The 20,523-nt window shown below is 37.3% G+C and overlaps 1 protein-coding gene across 1 annotated transcript in view; it reads right to left on the bottom strand.

Moving 5' to 3' along the window:
* The window catches only part of Xpd (general transcription and DNA repair factor IIH helicase subunit Xpd), a 279,740-nt gene that overhangs the window by 226,656 nt on the left and 32,561 nt on the right, over positions 1-20,523 (bottom strand). Inside the window, exons 6-7 of the mRNA XM_090376384.1 lie at positions 5,663-5,779; positions 2,275-2,328 (exon numbers count right to left, since the gene is read on the bottom strand). Of these exons, the coding sequence (XP_090232510.1) occupies positions 2,275-2,328; positions 5,663-5,779 (171 nt within the window). The remainder of the gene's footprint in view (positions 1-2,274; positions 2,329-5,662; positions 5,780-20,523) is intronic.

The raw sequence follows: 20,523 nt of genomic DNA, 5'->3' as shown, positions 1-20,523 counted from the left end.
AGCGGTACTTTCCTGAGCTTAGAAGAAGAAGCTGCACTGATACGAAACCCATTCTCTGCTTCTCTGAATGTAGCCTGCATTCCGGATGAAGTACAGGATGAATGCTTGGATCTGCAGAACGATTCCTCGGCACGTAATTTGTTTTATGAAAAATTGCTGACTCAGTTCTGGTGTGCTATGTATCAGTCATATCCAAATGTCACCATGGTTGCCTTTCGAGTTTTACTTCGATTTGCCTCTATCTGCAAGAGTGGATTTTCATATCAAAACAAAGGCAAGAAACAGACTGAATGCTGAAGATGACAAGGCTGGCTTTAACAAATACTCAGCCGCAAATTTTGAAGCTGGTTACCCAGATGCATGTACAATCATCACATTCAATATTAGGTTAATTAAATATTAGGTTAGAATTATATTCTGAAAAATCTATTTTTAATGTTTTCTTTATCCTATTAAAAATGCATTTTTATGCAAATATGGCAGGGGTCGCAGGTTACTTGGCTATTATATAAGGTGGTTGCGACTCGAAAAAGGTTGGGAAACACTGCTCTAGAGGAACAATCCTCTATTAGCTGTTTCCTCAGTCTGTGTGTGAACACACACACAGACTGAGGAAAGAGCACTCTGTGTGTATGTGTGTAAACACATACACACATTCCCAAGAATGGTGCAAAATTCAAATTTATAAGATTTTGCAAAATAACAGAATTCTACAATTTTCACTGGAATTTTAAAATTTTTTGGTCAATCATTAGTGACCAAATAATCATCTTTCCATAACATCCAACTGACTTCTGGAAAAGTTACTGTGGGCAAAGTGCGTACCGATGAACTCTGCAAGTTCACGGAAGAGATCAATAACATCAAACTTTCAGTCCTTAACAATTCAAAAGTGTTCCAATTTCCTCATTCCCACTGAGTCATCCAGATTTTAGCTGGAAATCAGAAGGAATCAATCTTATTTTGTTTACTATTAGAAAAGGGATAATTTTTAGGGTTCGTAGTCTAACGAAAGACCCTTATAATGTCACTCAGTTGTCTGTCTGTCCATCTGTCTGTCACATTGTATCTCTGGAACCACTCAACCTATTGAGTTGAAATTTTGCATGAGTTTATACATCATGTGGGCCAGTAATGCCATATTAATCGTTGTTGACAAAAATTTGTCTGAGAAATGGAAGGTAAATATGAGGGGGACAAAAATGTCATCGACAACCTATAGCTTATTATACACTGTTGGAAAGAGCTCAATGAGTAGGTTTAAAATATAATTTTAAAATATTTTTTAAATTAAAAATGGCGGTGGCAGACAGGAAAATGTGAGTAATTTTTGTATCTCCCCCCTCTATTTCCATCGCTAATGGAGCTAAAAATTTAAAAATCACATTAGCTATGCGTTATTCGATGCTTACCAAGGGAAAACTATTCTGATTGAAATCTATCATTTACTTTTTGTGTTAAAATTAAAAAAACAATTTTTTTATTGCACTTCAAGAGCGTGCTTCTTTGTACTAAGTAACTCTCCTTTTGGTAACAAAAAGGTTGCTAAATAGTTAGTTGATAATTCTATAAATGCCATTTAAAAATTTTACGACGAGAAGTATTTTTAACAATTTTCAAAGCTGGAGTTGTCCCGGCAAGGAGGTACTCAGAGAGCCAGTGTTGAGGCAGCAGTGGTGGGGAGGTGCCTGCATGGAGTCTTGCACAGCCCTCACCTGCCAGTCGCTTCTTCCCAAGATTTTAATCGCTTCTCTAGGAAGAAGTCGGAGTCGCTTCTCCCACCCTTGTCATTCACAACAACTGGAAAGACTCAAATAGACAACGTTTTTGTTAGTTCCTCAGTTTTAAGCCAAGCCGGGGTACTAGAAACATTTTTCAGTTATCATAAAGCTCTCTATTTGAGATACTACACTAACGACCATTCGTGACTACAGACCCTTCAATCTTGAGTGCCCAGCATTCAGTAGTTGACTGATTTTTGTGTTTGTGAGTGAAAGTTTTGTGTTAATTTTTAATAATTTGCACAAAAAGTATTAACAAGATTGTGTAAAATGAAGTACAGAAAAATCATTTCTCCCATAACTTGCTATTTAGTCACTAATATTAATTAAGCATTAGTGACTAAATGTTAGAATGCCTAACAGTCTCATTCTACCTGGTTTTATCTAACAATTTCATTATTATTAAATGATAAGCAATGACGAATTCTGTCTCAAACAAAATTAATAATAATTATACAAGATATTAATTAAATAATAATTAAACATTACTTACAAGATTATACACACCATATGGCAATATTGTTTCCCTTCCAAATGCATCAAAAGCCTACAATCAAGAAAAAAATTGAGTAATATGAGCAGTGAGGATAATTAAATTGAAATAAACTAAAAGAAACATTAATTAAAGAGAAAAAAATATATTAAGATATCCAATAACATTAAAAGGAGAAAAAAATAATAATATTAAAATATCCAATAACAATCTCCCTGACTTGTGTATATTAATTAGTAATAAGAGAACCATCCCTGCATAAAGTATGGAAATTAGTAACACATTTCTGCAAAGTAATGGTGAAATGTATATATAGCTAAGTTATTTCATAATTGAAACAGATAAGAATCACTATATATGTTCCTGTAGCAATAAAATTTTAGATTAAATTATAAGGCACTGGCTACAACTTATGTTTTTTCCTTTTAACACTGCAACCCAATATTGAAGGAAAAGCCTGGCCAGAAGTATCTAACCTGTGGCTTGCGAGCGGCCCACTCCTTCACACTGTATGGCCAGCAGCCATGTAGACAGCCTTCAAGTGTTATGCATCTCCCAAGTTTAAAACTAGCATGTCACAAAATATAGTTTCACACTATATTTTGTGACTTTTGCAAATATCCATTTTCAGTAATATTCTATTTTTTTTATATTGCTTTCTCATGTTTTATGTATCGTTCTCAGAATTTAGCATTATTATTACAACCATATAAAGGATCTACCAATTATTACATAATTTCATATTTAATTAATAAATTGTTAATTAATTAATTAAAATAAAACTGTAAATACAAATATAGATAACAAAAATTCCTTAATTAGTGATAAGGAACTGGCCTTGCCGCTCACAACCTGCTTTCCACGACATCCCATATGGCCTCTAACCTTTAGCCGTTTATCTGTTTTGGCTCCCTAGCCTAAAAAGGTTGAACACCCCTGGCCTGGACTGAAAAGTGTTTGCTATGAAGCAATTGCCATGATTGTGTAGTATATATTTAAATGCTCCAGAACCTAAAAATAAATAGCAATAAACAGCAGAGGTATCATATCAGTGCACAAATAATTCATGTGGCAATAACTCTTTTAAAACATTGCACCAATAATTCTTGGGTCTCTATTGTCAATATGTGTCAAACAATATGTCCTATTGTTTGACACCATATTCACATACATTGGATATGATCCTTTGAGTGCTCATGTTCAGTCAAAGCTCTACATGCATTTTTCAAGTCATTGAATTCAGTTATAAATTTATTTAATGAGGTCAAAAATAATTTACAAATGAAACAATACACTGACTTACTAGTATCAGAAAAAATTAACCATTCACACTTTTATTTGGTTCCATTAGTTTTCTCACAGTAAAAATTAGATTCTTGAATATTTCTATAATGTACTTGGTCACGTTGTGTATATTTTACTTTCAAATTTTCAATTCTACCAAAATTTGGAGGTTTATTTATTAACCAGTATTCTACAAACTTACTACTTAGACTTGCACATATATTTACTGGCCATTCTGCAATATCTTTGGGGTAAATTTGAGGCATCATACTTTTACACAAATTAATATCAGTAGTTTCATTTTCACGATCTTCTTGCCTGTGTTTGTTATCTATTTTCTTCAAGCTGGTTTGTGTTTGGCTAATAGATCTGTATTCTGGCATACACTTCTTGTCCTCCAGTATTTCGTTCAAAAATTTAGTCCGCTTGTTCCACCGTTATTGCTGAATTCTTGCTTGCATCAACTGCAGGCGCTGAAATTTTCAATTGTTTTGAAGTTTCTTTTTTGTCCATTGTTGTTTGCAAATCCAGAGGGCAGTAAAAAAAATTTGATGGCATTTCTTTGGGTTATTTGTTGTTTTTTTTGCTCATTTCACTTCTTTTGTTTTGCTGCTCCCGATTCGCAGGTAAAGGAACAATTTTAAAAAAGAAAATTGCTTTTTTCATTTCATATAAATATTTGCTGCTGTTATGATTAATGCATTTCTAATTATTAATATAGCACTGTTTTAATTACTGCTTTATTTAATTCGTTTATTGGCAATTTTAAATTTTTAATTCAAAAGAAATTATGATAATATAGCTTAAGAGTAATATAACTGATAATGATATTGATTCAATACAAAAAAATTAAATGTATGATGATGCCCAGCAACAATAGATAATGAAACATTACACAGGTATAACATTTAAATTTGCTGTTACTGGCAGAATCAAAATTAATTAAACTACAACACTACTTTCAAAGATATAGATACGTACCTATATTTACTTCAATGTATGCACTCTTATGTATCACACTTTAACTTTACACATCAACTACTAAATTAAACTAAATTTGACAGTTTCAGATCTCAGCTTATATATATTCTCAAATTCATGGGTGGTCCAATTAAAACAGTTTCCATAGAATGAATAAAATTTCCTTACAACGAACAGATTGAGAGACCTTGGTACACATTTTTTGCACCTCTGGCATTTAGGCAATAGAGCTGCTTCTGTAGAAAGCACACATTAAGGGCTAAAGGGGTTGATATTCCACAATTTGGTGGTATCCGTCAGACATATACAACCGTCTCTCCCATATACTGCTGAGAAGTCGTGCTGATCAACTGTTTTCTTGTGTCCATAGCCAGTGCAAAAAATTAAGACATATTACCGATGCGGACAATACGCCATGGTCAACCTGTATTCTACTGTAAGCACCCTATTAGAGAATTAGGAGAGAGTGATTTTCCTTTATCCTGGAAATTCATCTGTTGTTTCACAGAAATTAGTCATCCGCACGTTCAGTAAATTTCACCTGTCTCTGTTTACATGGCAGATACAAGTGGGCCCTAGTTTGGATCAGGGTGTTAAAAAAAAAAAAAAAAAAAAAAAAAAAATTGCTTTAAAAAATTGAGATTACAGAGGAACCCCCCCCCCCTCTATGGTGAGGCCTTTGCAAAGCACTTGACATGCCTGTTCATAAGTAAAAAAAACAAAGAAAAGAAAAGAAAAAAGAATCTTAAAAATCTGGATATTCTGGTTTATGGACAACCGGCTTTCAGGTGTTCTATCTGCCATCTGTATTAAACTGCCCATTTTGTGATTGATGTAACATAGACAACTACGTCCCTTCCCTCAATACTATTTCTAGATGTGTTTCATTCTGTTTAACATGTTTAAATGAACTATTTTTACTAATGATAGAATATAGAGAGACATCCACATATACAACTGAAATTCACTAAAAAAAAAAATAATAATAATAATAATATGCCCTTTGGTAAAACTATAAAATAAGACATTTTTAATTCTTTCATATATTTTATAAACAAATTGTAAAAGTCAAAGGTACTAGTTAAAATTGCAAAGTTTCAATAAAAGCTTTAAAAATGCTTACTTCAAAAAAAGAACAAATCTCTACAGAAGGATCAAATTTATGCATTTCTCTTTTATGAGAAGAAGTCAGAGTGAAACATTTCCCATCTACAACCTTTCCATCTCGCTCTTTGCTAACCTGGAAAGCAGTGAAAAATTAAATTAAGTTGCAATAAATTACATAATGAGGCACTGAAGCTATTATCAGAAATCCTCATATATAAGTTGTATAAATTTATATTGTATAGATCCAATGCTAGGGTTTCCACAATTTATTATTTCCCAATGTAACAAAACTGCATTTTGAACTTTATCTTTCAGAGTTTGTGTAGATTAACTATTTATGCATCATAATGCCAAGTGTGATTATAAATGTAGATAATTAGGGCAACTGAGATGAGCAGTGGCCAAATCAACCAATAATTTGGATTCTGTCAAAAAAAGTAAGTGGGGCTGGGCAGAAATGAACATCAACAACATTGGAAATGAGACCACATATATTTGCAAAATGAATGAGGAAGTGTTTGGGAGATTTAGATCTTTTTGCAGATAAGTTTGTTCTATTAATTTGACTATTCATGATGTATTCGATAGTAAGCAAAGGTGGGGAGGACATGTATAAAATAATGAAATTTTTGGATATGCTATACACACAGCAAGAATATACCCAACTCCTTGATATAATGTTGTCCTTGAGGCTGTCACAGATGTTCTCTCAGGTATGACAAGCTGGGCTTGCTACCTGGGGGTCTAAAATGCTGATGGAACTAATATTCAGGTGACACTTGAGTCAAATAAACTGAGTTTTGGCAAAGTCTGGTTGTTTTGCGACAACAAATTCTCTGGTTGCACCTTCGTGATGGTGGGTCTGTCAGTAACCCTCGGTATAACCCCCATGTGCAAGTCCTGAAATATGGCATATAATATACTGGAAGCAACTGTGCAGGTGTGAACCAACATAAGCAAGTGTCCACATGTGGTGTTCACACAGAGAAATGCTGCCCCTCTGTGGAGGAGATGACTACTATGGTAGATGGCTCTCGTCAACCAATGCAATCCCACCACTTTGCTAATTGGTGGCTTTAAATGGTGAAGCCCATGTTTAGTCTCCATAGCAAAGATCTGGTAAACCCCCATCTCTCTCTCTCTCTCTCTTTCATCATGCAGCATGATCAATGTCTTTTGAGGTAATGATGGACATCATGGCGAGATCCAACCTTCCTTACATTTGAAGGATACAGCTCTAAAACAGCATTCTCAGGCCATCAGCTATACAGGGTGATTCACTACCAGTGCGACAAACTTGCAGGTGTAGGGGGCACAAAGACGAATCGGAATCACATAGCATTGCAGGGTCCGAAATGCCTTCGTCATGCGGTAGAGGACGTTGAACGGGAGGTCGCGTGAACAGCGATCCCGCCGGAAGTCAGCATTTGTGAAGCATTTCTGTTGAAGAAACCAAGTAGCAAAAGTCCTCCGGAGTGGATAATCCGCAGGCTCCAATGATTGGATGCATTGCAGATGGTATGAACTCATTTGGTTTGTTGACAGTATCCTCCATACAGTGGATTGGGAAATACCCAATCGTTGGCCTATCGCTCGAGTACTCGTACTCGGATTGCCTTCTGCAAGACGTAGGACATTCTCCTCATTGTCTGGTGTCCTCGTCATTCACTCTCGATTCATGGTACCTCTCGTGAAACAACCAGTCTCACGTAACCTTCTGTGCACAGGTGCGAAAATCATATGATGAGGAGATGACTGTGCGGGAAACGTTCCTGGTACAAGCGCAGAGCGGCGCGCCCGTTACAGTCCGCAGCTCCATACGCGAGGTGCATGTCGGCCAGTTCAACATTTGAATACTCGTCCATCCTACTGCCTCGGGAACCGATTCGCAAATGCTGACTTCCAGCGGGATCGCTGTTCACGCGACCTCCCGTTCAACGTCCTCTACCACATGACGAAGGCATTTCGGACCCTGCAATGCTATGTGATTCTGATTCATCTTTGTGCCCCCTACACCTCCTGCAAGTTTGTCGCACTGGTAGTGAATCACCCTGTATAGTCCACTGGACCAAACCTATTGGTAACTCTCTAGGATGGAGGTGGCAAACCTATGGCACGCATACAAATTTTTTGAGCATGCAGAATTCAGAGCGCCCCACAAAAATTGAGTCAACAATTGAACAGTTTTCTTCAGATTTGTCAAGTTCAGAGAACTGGAAGAAACTGCAAAACTGCAAAAATTTTAAGAAAGTGTAAAACTAGCCGAACTGAACCTGAAAGTGTTTCAGTGGATTGACCTGGATGATTTTGAAATGCAATTGATTGAATTTCGGAGCAGCTCAATTTGGAGGCAAAAATTTCAATTTCTAAATCACCTTAGAGCTGATTTAGAAAATACTGAAAGGGGAACGATTAATGATGGGATTAGCTACGAAAACTGCAGAAAATGAGGTATTAAAAGTTTGGAATTCCATTCCTGAAACTTTTGTCTGTTTAATAAAATCTTTAAACAGCATTACTAACATTTTCCTCATCAACATATTCTTGTAGGTCATTGTTCTCAGTGATGAACTTTGTTAAGCCTAGTCATATGAGTAGCTTTATGGATGCAACTAGTGCTGCATGCATAGCTTTATGGATGCAACTAGTGCTGCATGCATAGCTTTATGGATGCAACTAGTGCTGCATGCATAGCTCTAAAAGTTACCAAGTATTAGCCTGATGTAAAGTATCTGTTGTCAATGGTGCAGCAACAGAAATCATATTTATGTTTTATATTTATAATATAAAAGAGGTTTTATCATTTTATATTAAATTTGTTCTGTAAGCTAAAAGTTACATTTTTGTTATGAAGGATTTTATTTTAATACCTCTATTAAAGCATCTTTGAAATAATGTCATTTATTTCATTCTTTTTTTGGTTACGCTTTTGTCAAGTAAAACGTGTATGAGAAAATAACAATACAGTAAAATGTCGATTATCCGAACTAACTGAGACCAAGGTTGGTTTGGTTAATCAAATAGTTTGGATAAACAAACATACAAGAGAATACCCAGTTTATACGAAACAAAGTGGAACTGGGTCTACAATTAAATTATTGAACAAAGGTATTTTGAAATATAATACTGTATTTTGAAATAGGAAGTATTATAAAAAATAATTGATTTAAGAAATGGTTTGTAAATAATAACCAAAACATTTTGAACAATTGTATATTATATTTATTTTGAAATTACCTTATTGTTTTACATGGTTACTATAAACCACCATTTTTTTATATAAACAGATTTTTTTTATAAACAGAAATAAACAAACACAAGCAATTGCACACAAATAAGAGTACTGAATAATGAATCTTGGAAAGGTTTATTTTTCAAAATATGTATTCTTGAATTTTTCTTTGAACCATGAGGGATTGTCTTTTGTCCTCTTTAATATCAGCATCTCCGTAGAACTGCATTCACACCATTGCTCTCACCATGCCATTGCAGTTTCCAGCACAGTGAAAATCTCTGTGCGAGTGAGCCTTTAAATACATTAAGCGGCAGGAGTAATATTTCAGCATTACAACCAATGCACTAAAAGTAGATACTGTTCTTTTTTTGAGGGAGTGACGGTGGTTTGGATAGTGTATAGTGTGTTTAGGGTCTAACGGCACCAGGTGTTTCCCCCATCTCCGTGTAATATACATTGTGGTGTGATACAGAACACTGTAGAGGCCAGAGGTTTAAAAGTGTGTGGATATTGTGGTGTGTAATGTTTTGTACCGTTGTTCATCTGGTCTTTTAGCCGTTGGGTCTCAAATGAGACCCGGTGGTTTGGATAATCGACGTTCTACTATACTTTGCAAAATTCTGAGTGGCATGCAAGGATAGTTTTTTAAAAAGATTTAGCCAATTTTGGAATGCACCCTTAAAAAGGTTTGCCACCCCTGCTCTAGGAATCATCCAGATCAGCTACTGTATAATCTGCAGCCTCTACTTTGCTAGATAGTGACTGGAGGGGGCTGAGTCGTATATATACAGGGTGGGGGGGGGCATTTTCAAGGAACCAGGAATCAGATATATGTGTATAATACCATATCCAGAAATTACATTACTTCATATATGATCCTCCCCACCTTTTCATACTATTGAATATATCATGAATAGTCACACTAACAGAAGAAACTTATTTGCAAAAAGATTTAAACCTCTCAAACACTTCCTCATTCATTTCACAAATATAAGTGGACTCAGTTCTAATCTCAATGATGTCCATTTCACTTACACTCTGCCAAACCCCACTTACTTTTTCTGACAGAATTACAATTACAATATTCAGTTGATTCAACTACTGCTCATTTCAGTTATTCTAATTATTTGCTGTATGATTACTTTTGCTTCAAAGATGCTACCTGTGTATAGTCTTCTCTAATATTCCCTGTCAGAGACTTAGTAATTTTGAATCTCCTCTTTACAATCTTCTCTTGCTTCAAATCTCTCTCTCTCTCTCTCTCTCTCTCTCTCTCTCTCTCTCTCTCTCTCTCTCTCTCCCTCCCTCCCTCCCTCCCTCCCTCCCTCCCTCCTGTCAAATTGCTGCCTCTATTATTCTCCCAACTCCACTAATCATTTGGAACTCTTTGACTTCCTTTCTCCAGTCCAACTTTACTAACAGTGAGGAAATTTTCCTTGGTGATTTTAATATTCACAACTGCGGCTTCCATTTTCTAATTTTGCAATTACTAATGACCACACACAGATTGTTCATTTACCTACCAGAATACCACAGTCCTAACCACGCAGCCAACATGCTTGATCTTTTTCTCACAAATAATCCTTTAAGTACACAGGTGAGGTGAGTAGTCCTCTAGGCAACTCAGATTATAACTTGGTGATGGTCTTTTCTCCAATGGAGCCTTTTTCTGATGGCCATTCTCAACCTGGAGTGTTGTTTGGCATTACAAGAATGCAAACTGGGATGATTTACGACATTTCTATTCTTCTTTTCCCTGGTTGGATTAATGATCCACTGGTGATGGACATCTGTGGACAAATTAAATGGAAAAGTTTGGTGAAACTCAAGAAGTTACTCTTGGCATTTCTAAGGTTTTTGATCCTGTTTGGCATAAAGGTCTTCCAAATAAGTTTTAATCTTATGGTTTGCCTCCTGTTTTTTGTAATTGGTTATCCAGTTTTCTCAATGACTGCTCACTGTGGGTGATGGTGGATGGATATCTCATAACTACAGTGCTGGTACTCCCTAAGGTTCAGTTCTTTCTTCCACTCTTTTTTCTCCTGTATATTAATGATCTTCCACTCACCAGAAATCCTATCCATAGTTTTGCTGATGATAGCATATTGCATTCTAGCTTTCAGTTTGAGAAACTTTGTCCTATAGAAACAGTTTCAACTTCCTCAAATATCTGCTACCAATTCCTTAAATGCTGAATCTTCAAATAATTCCCTAGTGGGACAAAGATAACTTAGTTGATTTCCATCTTCTAAAACTCAGTCCTGTCTTATATCTCACAAGGGCACCTCCGTAGCCAGGTGGGCAGGAGCAGCAGTGCGTAGCACACGCTTCTTGATTAGACCGGGGTTCGAGCCCGTGAGCCACCAAATATGGAGGATGCGGAAAGGTGAGGGAATGACCACCGCATATCCCCGGAGCAATATGGCCTTAGTTGCTAATGCTCCTAAAAACCAAATAACAACAACATATCTCACAAAAAGGTTCTTCTGCTCTTATGCTTATTCTCATTGATACTCTGATTTCTAGACAAGATCATATCATAGATCTCTATTCGGGATTACCCTGACTTCTAATCTCTCTTGGCATAAGCACATTACAAATATTGCTTCCTCTGCATCTAAAAAATTGTTTTCTCACTTTCACTCTCAACATTACTTTTTTTCTGTACAGCTACTCACTCTGTACAAATCTCAAATCCACCCTTCCATGGAATGTTGCTCCCACATCTGGGGGCAGCACCCCCCATAACTTCTCTCATGCTTTTAGACTCCATTCAAAAGAGGGCAGTTAGATTAATTAATGACTCATCTCTAAAAAGTTTCTCCACTCTCTGTCTCACAGACTGTTTCTGCTTCATGCCTTTTCTATAGATACTTCCATTGGTTCTGAATTGGCTTCTATAATTTCCCCCCCCTCTCTCTCTCACTCACTCTCTCTCTCTCTCTCCCCCTTCCAAACCAGTCTGAACATACCGCAACCAGTCAACGTCCATTTACTGTCCAAATTCAAACTCACAGAACCAACTTTTCTTCTTCCTCATTTATTCCTTCGAACTTGTTTTCTGGAACACCTCCCTTCATATGTATTTCCTGAAAATTAAAATCCACAGATATTCAAGTGTAATGTCAACAAGTACCTTTTTCATCTTCTCAACCTGCAACCTACACATGGCACTAAGTGTTACAGGTTCTAATACTGTTTGTGTTTGGGCCATCCATAAAAAAAAATAATAATAATAAAATCAAAAGCAACAATAAACACATAAGAGCATCACCTTTTTAATAGAAACTTGTACACCAATTAAGTCATGGAGTAAAAGAACAGAATCTTCTCATCTTGTTTTACATTCTACAATCTTGGCAGTAGAAATGCCTATGAGTAAGCCAGAATAATCCATCTGGTTTAATCTGCTAAGATAATCAATACCCAAAATAGAAGTGGGAGATTTGAAACTGCTGATAAATAAATTTGCACATAATATTCTTCAACATAACTAGGAGTAATGACTTCAGTAAATGGACATAAGGTATGTTGGATTGATGAGATATGTTTGGGTTTTCAAACACTGACATAACATTTAAATGATGCAAAAAAAATTACTATATTCAAGCCAGAAGAGAGAGAAAGAGAAACATGAACAGACTTCCTGCACGAGTGAGGATACTGACATACCTAGAATTATAAGCTTTCTTAGCCTGTTTAAGATTACTTTTAGAAAAGTTTCCAATTTAGAAGTTCTTTTTCTCAAGTTCATTAATTTGTCTTCTTTCAAAACTTTTTGATCGTGAACATGAGTCAGTGACACTCATTAGTAATCACTTGTACTTTTCAATTTGATAATTCTCAAAATTACTCATATTGCTTTTCTCACCACTTCTAATACCTTGTTTAAGCAGACTTGTCGAACTTGCCACTGTTCAGCCAGTCTAGTTACACATTTAACCAAAGGTAGCCATCTGCACACATCCTTCCAAAAGCACATGGATTAGTTGAAATTGCTTAAATCTATCTTTTCATTTTAGCACTTCTTTCTAGATGATAGTAAATTTCCACTAAGTATTCATCAACTTTCACAGGAAGGCATGTAGTGCACAAATTAATCAGATGACAAGTACAGCCTATTACCACAAATTGTTCGATCTTCTCTTTTAATATCCTTACTATTCCAGTCTTTGTCTTCAGACTTGCAACCAAAACAGATGCATTATTAACATTAAGTGTCTGACAAGTTTTTTGAAGGAATTCCAAATGCTTTCAGGTTTTACAGAAGAGGTCCACTACTGTACCCTGTAAAGTCACCCTCCAAAGGAAGCACTGAGAACAAGTTGCTTTTGATTTGATAATTTCTTTTATTACAAAAGTCACCAGAATGGGAAATAGCTTGGAACCACTCTGATTACTGCCATCTGCAGAAATCAAAAATGACCCATTTTTCAAAGCAATCACAACTTCTTTTCCTATTGCTGTGATTTCACTAACAGTGCCTGTTGTTTTTGTTCTCACACAACCTTTTTTTTTTTTTTTTTTTTTTTGCTATCAGGAAACATATTTCTGCACAGTGCACCTGCACAATCAGCACAACTCAGAACATTAAGTTCTAAGACAACATTTGGCACATATGACACAATCATTGAAATGCATCTCTATTATTGCATTTCTTTCTATGCACTTCTTGCTGTTGTTATGTTTATTTGTTTGCAAATGTCTGATTACATCATGTTTCTCACATCTTGAAATTGAAAAATCACATATACATATGTGATTATAAGGCATGGTATATAAGGCATGCATCACCTTTTCTAGGTTTTACAATACAAGGAAAACCTTGCATATATATCTTCTAAAATTTTACTTTGCATTTCTTTGTCATCTTATTGAAAGACATTGTTAATTAGCTTAGCACTACACAATTACTATGAAATTACTGCACATAATAACGAACAATGCTATCATCGAAAATAATTCTTTAATGATATAATTCATTAATGAAAATAAGCAGAAATTTGAAAAATGTTTAAAAATATATACCAATTTTAATGTAATTTTATTATTATTATTTTTTTTTGTGAAAGGCAAAAGACAAAGAAAAATTGAGTTTCTGCAAAATGAGGAGTAACTCTTTGTCACCAATTATGGTATGATGGAAAAACAGAGAAGGGTCAAATCAAGTTAAAAAGACGTGTTTTTGTAAACGGCAGCTCCTTGAATGTCAGTTCATCTCCACTTTGTATCTCTGTGAAGAACAGTATCACTACAAATGGGCGAGATATGTGTGTGTGACGTAGGTTTGTGTGTTCTGGCCACTTGGCTACCCAGAAGCATCAGTCACCTGGACAGATGATTCTGGGTACTCATCCACACCATGGGAAGGTGGATTGTCCCAATAGTGTTCATGATGTCTTAATTCAAGACTCTGACCCCCCTAATGTTTCCCAAAAGGTGGGCCAGATTCCTCTGGGGGGCCCATTCCGGGGGGGGGAGTCCCATGGCATTAAAAAGGGGGTGGGGTTCCCGTGGCATATTAAAAAAAAAAAAAAGAGGTTTCCGTGGCATATAAAAAGGGGGAGGAGAGAGAGGAGTTCCCACGGCGTTTTAAGAAAAAAAAAAGAGAGAGCGAGAGAGAGGGGAGTTCCCGTGGTGTATTGCAAAGAGAAAAGAAAGAAAAAAAAAAAGAGCAAGAGAAAAAGAGAGATTTTCTCTCTCCCCCTCACACCTTTTTACTATGCCATGTATAAAAAAAAAAAAAAAAAAAAAATTTACGATTTACTCATCTAAAGCAATCATACAGCAAAATCTATTATTTTATAAACTGATGAGGACACAGCCAGACAGTTCATCATAAACATTAAATTGAATGTCAAGTTTGGTTCAGGCCAGAGGCGTGAATAACTGCTGTCATCTGAGATTGTACAAGTCTTCTCATAAAAGCTTCTTTTGCAAAAGACTACAGCACTCAGTAATTATCAGCATCCCGCACCAACACTAACTCTTGACCAGTGGAAACATTAGGCACTGCTTCCCTAAGCCTGGCCCTAGAATCCGTATAGTTTGGGCATAAATACAGTACAAGTTGCCAGTCTTAAACCTCTCCACACTGGCATAGATCTGTTGTTGACAACCTAAATTTATATAATTTCATGTTCATCGAACCGTGACCAGTCAGCAAGTACGAAGTAAACATATCCATACTGAGACCATAACCAGACATTCATTTTCTTGTTCATTAATGTGTAGGCCTGGCAGAAGAATTTTCTCGTAACACAGTTAACTGAAGTGTCCCATCTGGATTGCCAAAGGGTTATTAGTTCATTCCAGATTCTTTTACGTTCATGTTTGACATCTGAGTCTAAATTAATTGTGATTCCAAAAAGTTCTGAGGGAATTTTACATTTTAGTCTGTAAGTCAATCCTCTGTAGATCACGTGTAAGTCGAGAGGCAGAAAACCAGCCAGGACCTGAAGTGCGGCCGTTGAGACTCTGCGGCAGGCTTTCAAAACACTTAGTAACATTATTCTCATCAATTTAGCTTTGAACTTTACAATTTTGACCCTATGGAACCATGCGTCTGCAGCATAGGCCACCACAGGGACAAAAACACAGCTGTATAGTAGAGCCTCAAGGATCGTCTGGAGAGACCCCACTCATTTCAAGAAACTCCAACTACAGCATTGGCAAAGCGTTTAAATTTTGCACCAAGGCTTGACAAAATTCAATTTTTGGTCAATAATAACTCACAAAAATTTAGTTTTCGTAACTATAGGGATTTGATCATTGCCAATTTTACACGTAGGTGGATGCCAGATGTCAAGTTTACCCCCAAGAACCATGATCTTGGTCTTGGAAGGACTTATCTTCAATTTATTTTCATGGGTCCAAATCTATACGTCTTCTAGGGCTATTATAGCTGATGTTTCCAAGGCAGATCTTGAGTTGCTGCTAAGAAGTACTGTTAGATCATCTGCATAAGCCATTATCTTGGTATTTTCAAATGTTCTCTTTATCCAGTGCTGTAACACCACGTTCCAGAATAACGGTCCTAAGATCCCTGAGGACACCCTCTAGAAATTTGATGTAGAATCTGGTTATGCTTGGATCTGACTGTGATGAGTCAGTTTGTAAAATAGCTCTTGACAAGAAGACATAACTGTTGAGGGCATTCTGCAGAACGTAGACGTTTGAGGGCGCTATCCCACCAAAGGGAATCAAAGGCACCCTTGAAGTCTATGAATATAGCCAATGTGTATTTGAACGGGGAGTTTTCAACATGGCAAATAAAATCTACATGGGTGTCCTCACAAGATTGGCCTGGAGAAAAACCATACTGGTTGGTCGCAAGGAGATTTTTTCCAAGGAAAAGAGAGTTCAAACTTAGGGCAACTAGGCATTCCAACAATTTTCCCAAATTGGCCGATAAGATCTAGGCTTGTCTGGGGGATCGTTGGACTTCTTAATCAGTTTCAGAAGAGCAGTTTTCCACAGGTCCAGAAAGTGTCCCTCCTCCAAGCATTTGTTAAATAACTGTAATAGAATTTCAGGTTTAAGTTTTGCAGTCTTCACAATAAATATATTCTCCAGCATATCCATACCCGGACATTTTTTTTATATTGATCTGCTTTATAACTGTCTCTAACTCTGCAGCAGTAAATGGTTTCGAATAAGAATTTGATATGTACAAGGAGTTTGCAGAGCGAATACCTCTATGAATTTCAGTGTCACAACCTGAATCATCAATTGGAAACAAGTTTTCAAGTATAACACTTACAGATTCGGACCAGTTTTTAGTCTCGACACCATTATGTACAATAGTTTCAAAGACTTCTTTAGTTTTAAGTTCGTTTCTCATAATTTTGTATAATAGCCCCCATGGGTTAGCGTTCCCAGAGTTTTGAACAAAATCGGACCAGGTTTCCTTTTTTCTAGTGACAATTGCCCTAACATATTTCTTCTTAAGATTAATATACCGACTATGGAGTATCTCAACATCTTCAGGAGACAAGTGTCTATGTCTCTGGTAAGTCCTACACACTTAGTGAACTTGTATCCTAAGGGCAGACAAGTTCGAAGACCACCAAGAGAAAGTTTTCACATTAATACACTTCTTCCTAGCCGATTTATACGATGCTGTTATCAGGGTTTTCTGAAAATAAGATGCAGCAGCAGACATAGTATCAAGGCGAGGAGAAGCAGAAGCAGGAAAGTCAGTATCTATGGAGAATTTAAAGATATCCCAGTCAATATTATTTAATGAGAATCGTGTGAATTCGAGTACTGTACTTTCACAAGACAGTGAAGAGACAGAATGAGGAGCTGACACAGTAAAAGAGATAGCTCGGTGATCACTGCATGTGCAAGACGGCTGAATGGTCCATTCAGATATATCAAGTTTGCAATGAGAGTTTGAAAACGGTAATATCAATATTCGACTCTCCAGATGAGCTTGAGAAAGTGGTGAACTGCTGAGGGATGTTATAAATCTTCATATTGTTGTTAATGATAAACTCCTCCATCATTTCACCCCGAGTGTCTGTTCGAGAACTATACCAGAATTCCGATTTTGCATTTATGTCTGCAGAAATTAAAATATTACTGGGACCGAGAAGATTGACAGACTCAAGATAATTCAGTGAATCGGTCAGGTCACCAGATGGTGGGCAGTATAGAGAGACAATGTATAAACTAAAGGCAGAGATTGTGATGAGAGTGCAGGCCACAAACTAATTACACAATCCATTAACTACAGTCACATCTAAATTCTCATTCATGACTAAAATGCAAGTTTTAGGATCATGCTGTTCAGGCTGGATGACATGAGTAGACAGAGGAAATCTAAGAACTCTTATGCGATTACCCATATGTCCCTCAGTAACATATGGCTCCTGGATTGTAACTATATCCATATGGTTTTGTTTGGCGGCAATTCTAATTTCATCTGCAACAACTCTGGAACGCTTCCCATTAATTTGCATTACCTTTATTTCACGTGATTTTCGCAGCACACTGGGGACAGAAGCACTATTCAAATTATGGCAGTCACTATTCACACTGTTTATGGACCAGGCATCAAGTTATTCATCGGCAATCCTCAAACTTGCAGTTTCTAAGGCCCTCTTGTAAACAGGACCTGGGAGTAATTGTGCAGTCAGATATGAAGTTTTCTGAGCAATGCACACAGGCTGCCAGGGCAGGTCATGGGGTTTTGTCAATGATATATAGGAATTTTGCTAGCAGGGAAAAGGAGGTGATTATCCCTCTGTATAAAGCAATGGTCAGGCCACGCCTTGAGTACTGCGTACAGGTCTGGAGGCCTCATTTTAGGAAGGATGTAGATTTACTTGAGCGTGTACAGAGAAGGGCAACAAGATTGGTGAGGGGAATGAAGGGATCCTCTTATCAAGAGAGGCTTAAGTTCTGCAAATTGCAGTGGCTGGAGACTAGGCACCTGCGCGGTGATCTGATTGAGGTGTATAAGGCCTTGAATGGGTTCAGCATTCTGAATTCTGATGGGATCCTTCCATTTGTTCAGATTACGAACCTAAGGGGGCATAAATTCAAATTAAGAAAAGACAGATGTAGATTAGATGTGCGGAAATTTGCCTTTAGCCAGCGGGTGGTTAATTGCTGGAACAAACTTCCATCTGTCGTTGTGGAAGTTGATAGGGTGAATAAATTTAAGGAGGAACTGGACAGGCATTTGGAGGGAATGGTGTGATTTTTTTTTTTTTTTTTTGGCTGATGCTGCATAAGCTTATACATTTGCTTTCTTGCATCACATGCCACTACTACTACTACTACTACTAGGACAGTTTTTGTCCTTAACAGAACAGTGATAATCTTATTTCCCTCTTTTGCAATTGATACGTAGAAGATCCTCAGTTTTGTTCGGGCACTCATTGAACACATGTCCGCTGTGTGTGCAATGTCCACAGGAGGGAGACTCATGCATACAGAACTGTGTGGTATATCCGAATCCCAAGCACAGAAAACATTTTGTTACCACTGTGTATGGCCTAAACTTATGGGAACTCCAGCTTAGATATATTCTTTCCAGGGTACTGATACTTGTATCAGTACCCTGGAACTGACAACCCAGTTTACAGAAGACCCAGCTTTGGCCTTAGTTGAGAATTGGAAAAATGTTTCGTTTTTGATCTCCTCCAGGGTGAAACCAGAATTACTCAAGTTTTTAACATGTAAATTCTCCAGAATTTCGTCCTTAGTTAACTCGTTTGGTATGTCAAAAATTAAGACTGAGGTATTACCCTTTTGCGGAACTCGAACTAATACCCTTAGACGAAAATGACTCCAACGAGGAAAGACACTCTAAATCGGACTAAGTTGCTGCTTCTAAAAGAACGCCCTTATTGCGTATGAGATGTAAAGATTTGATCTTGATGTTTTTTAAGTCCCTTTGAAGAGTTTTGGTAACAACAGTTTTGACATCAGAACTAGACTTGCAAGTACTTCCTTCCATAGCCGTGAAGATAAGTACATTATCAAGTTTTAGTTTGACTTCCTCCCTGGAGGAACAAGCGACATCAGCGAAGGTCTTTTTTATCTGTGTTGTAGGAGAAGAAACACGAGTTATCTTCATGACAATAGAGGATTGCTGTACATTTTCATTGTTTGGTTTCTCCGACATGTCCTGTTCATGACTAGAGTGATTCTGAACCAATTTAGAGCTATTAAATGAACTGTTAGAGAAGGTATCTAAAACCCTTTCTAATAATTGAGCTCGGGTGTTTATCTCACAGTTTACCACCTCCAATTTTTCATTCTCAATAAGAAGAGTTGTGGCAAATGATTCTAAATTAAGCCACTTGTCCATGAGAGCATTTCCCGACTGCTTAGTGACTTTATTACCCTCATATGAGAGAAAACTAGATAGATCCTTTCGCATCTTGGATATTTTTTCATACATGACAATAACATTTTGGCTATCATCAGTTGTTTCGATATTCTTGTCCGAAGAAGTAGCATTAACGTAACCAGTAGGAGCATTAGTTTCCAATTTTTCACTCAGTGTGAGATCTTTAGTTATGACTTTCTCCTGGTTAGATTGAGGAATATCACTTGAAACTTCCTGAGATGGCTTGTAACAGATTTTTCAAGGGCTGAGGGCAGAGTTGGCATGGTGGTAATATTAGCTGGTGCTGTTGGCAGAGGTGGAACAGTAAAGGTCACCACTGAACCCCTGGCAACCGGGGAGACCAGGGCAGGAGAGGCCATAACATCTTGGGATACTTGTGTGCATCTGTCCAGGGGAGTAATTCCTTCAGAGGGCTCATGTAGTGCTGAGGAGGCCAAGTCAGTCAATTTGGAAGGAGCGGCTGGCTCAGATAGCTGAGCAGGTGTAAGTTGGAAAGGTTGGGAGGCAGTGATCGGTGCCATTGGAGCATTAACAAGGGACTCCAAGATGGAGGCCACTACAGGAATGGAGATGCTGAAGTCCAGTTCAGAAGAGGTGCTCACATCAGGTTGAGGAGCAGAGGATCTGCTGGTTCCATCGCCAGGTGGGGGATTACGAGAGGATAGAAGAGGCTTAACCCTGAACCTCCTCTTGGTCTTCTTCCTCCTCCTCCTAGGTTTACCTCCAGATCTGGGAGAGAGAAGGAGCTCTTGGTCATATGGCTCTTCAGATGTAG

Source organism: Mastigoproctus giganteus, chromosome 6 (genome assembly GCF_048544385.1).
Source record: "Mastigoproctus giganteus isolate SK-2022 chromosome 6, ASM4854438v1, whole genome shotgun sequence".
NCBI classification, from domain to species: domain Eukaryota; kingdom Metazoa; phylum Arthropoda; class Arachnida; order Uropygi; family Thelyphonidae; genus Mastigoproctus; species Mastigoproctus giganteus.
The sequence above is the reverse complement of the archived record's forward strand: the minus strand, read 5'-3'. Positions and strand labels throughout refer to the sequence as shown.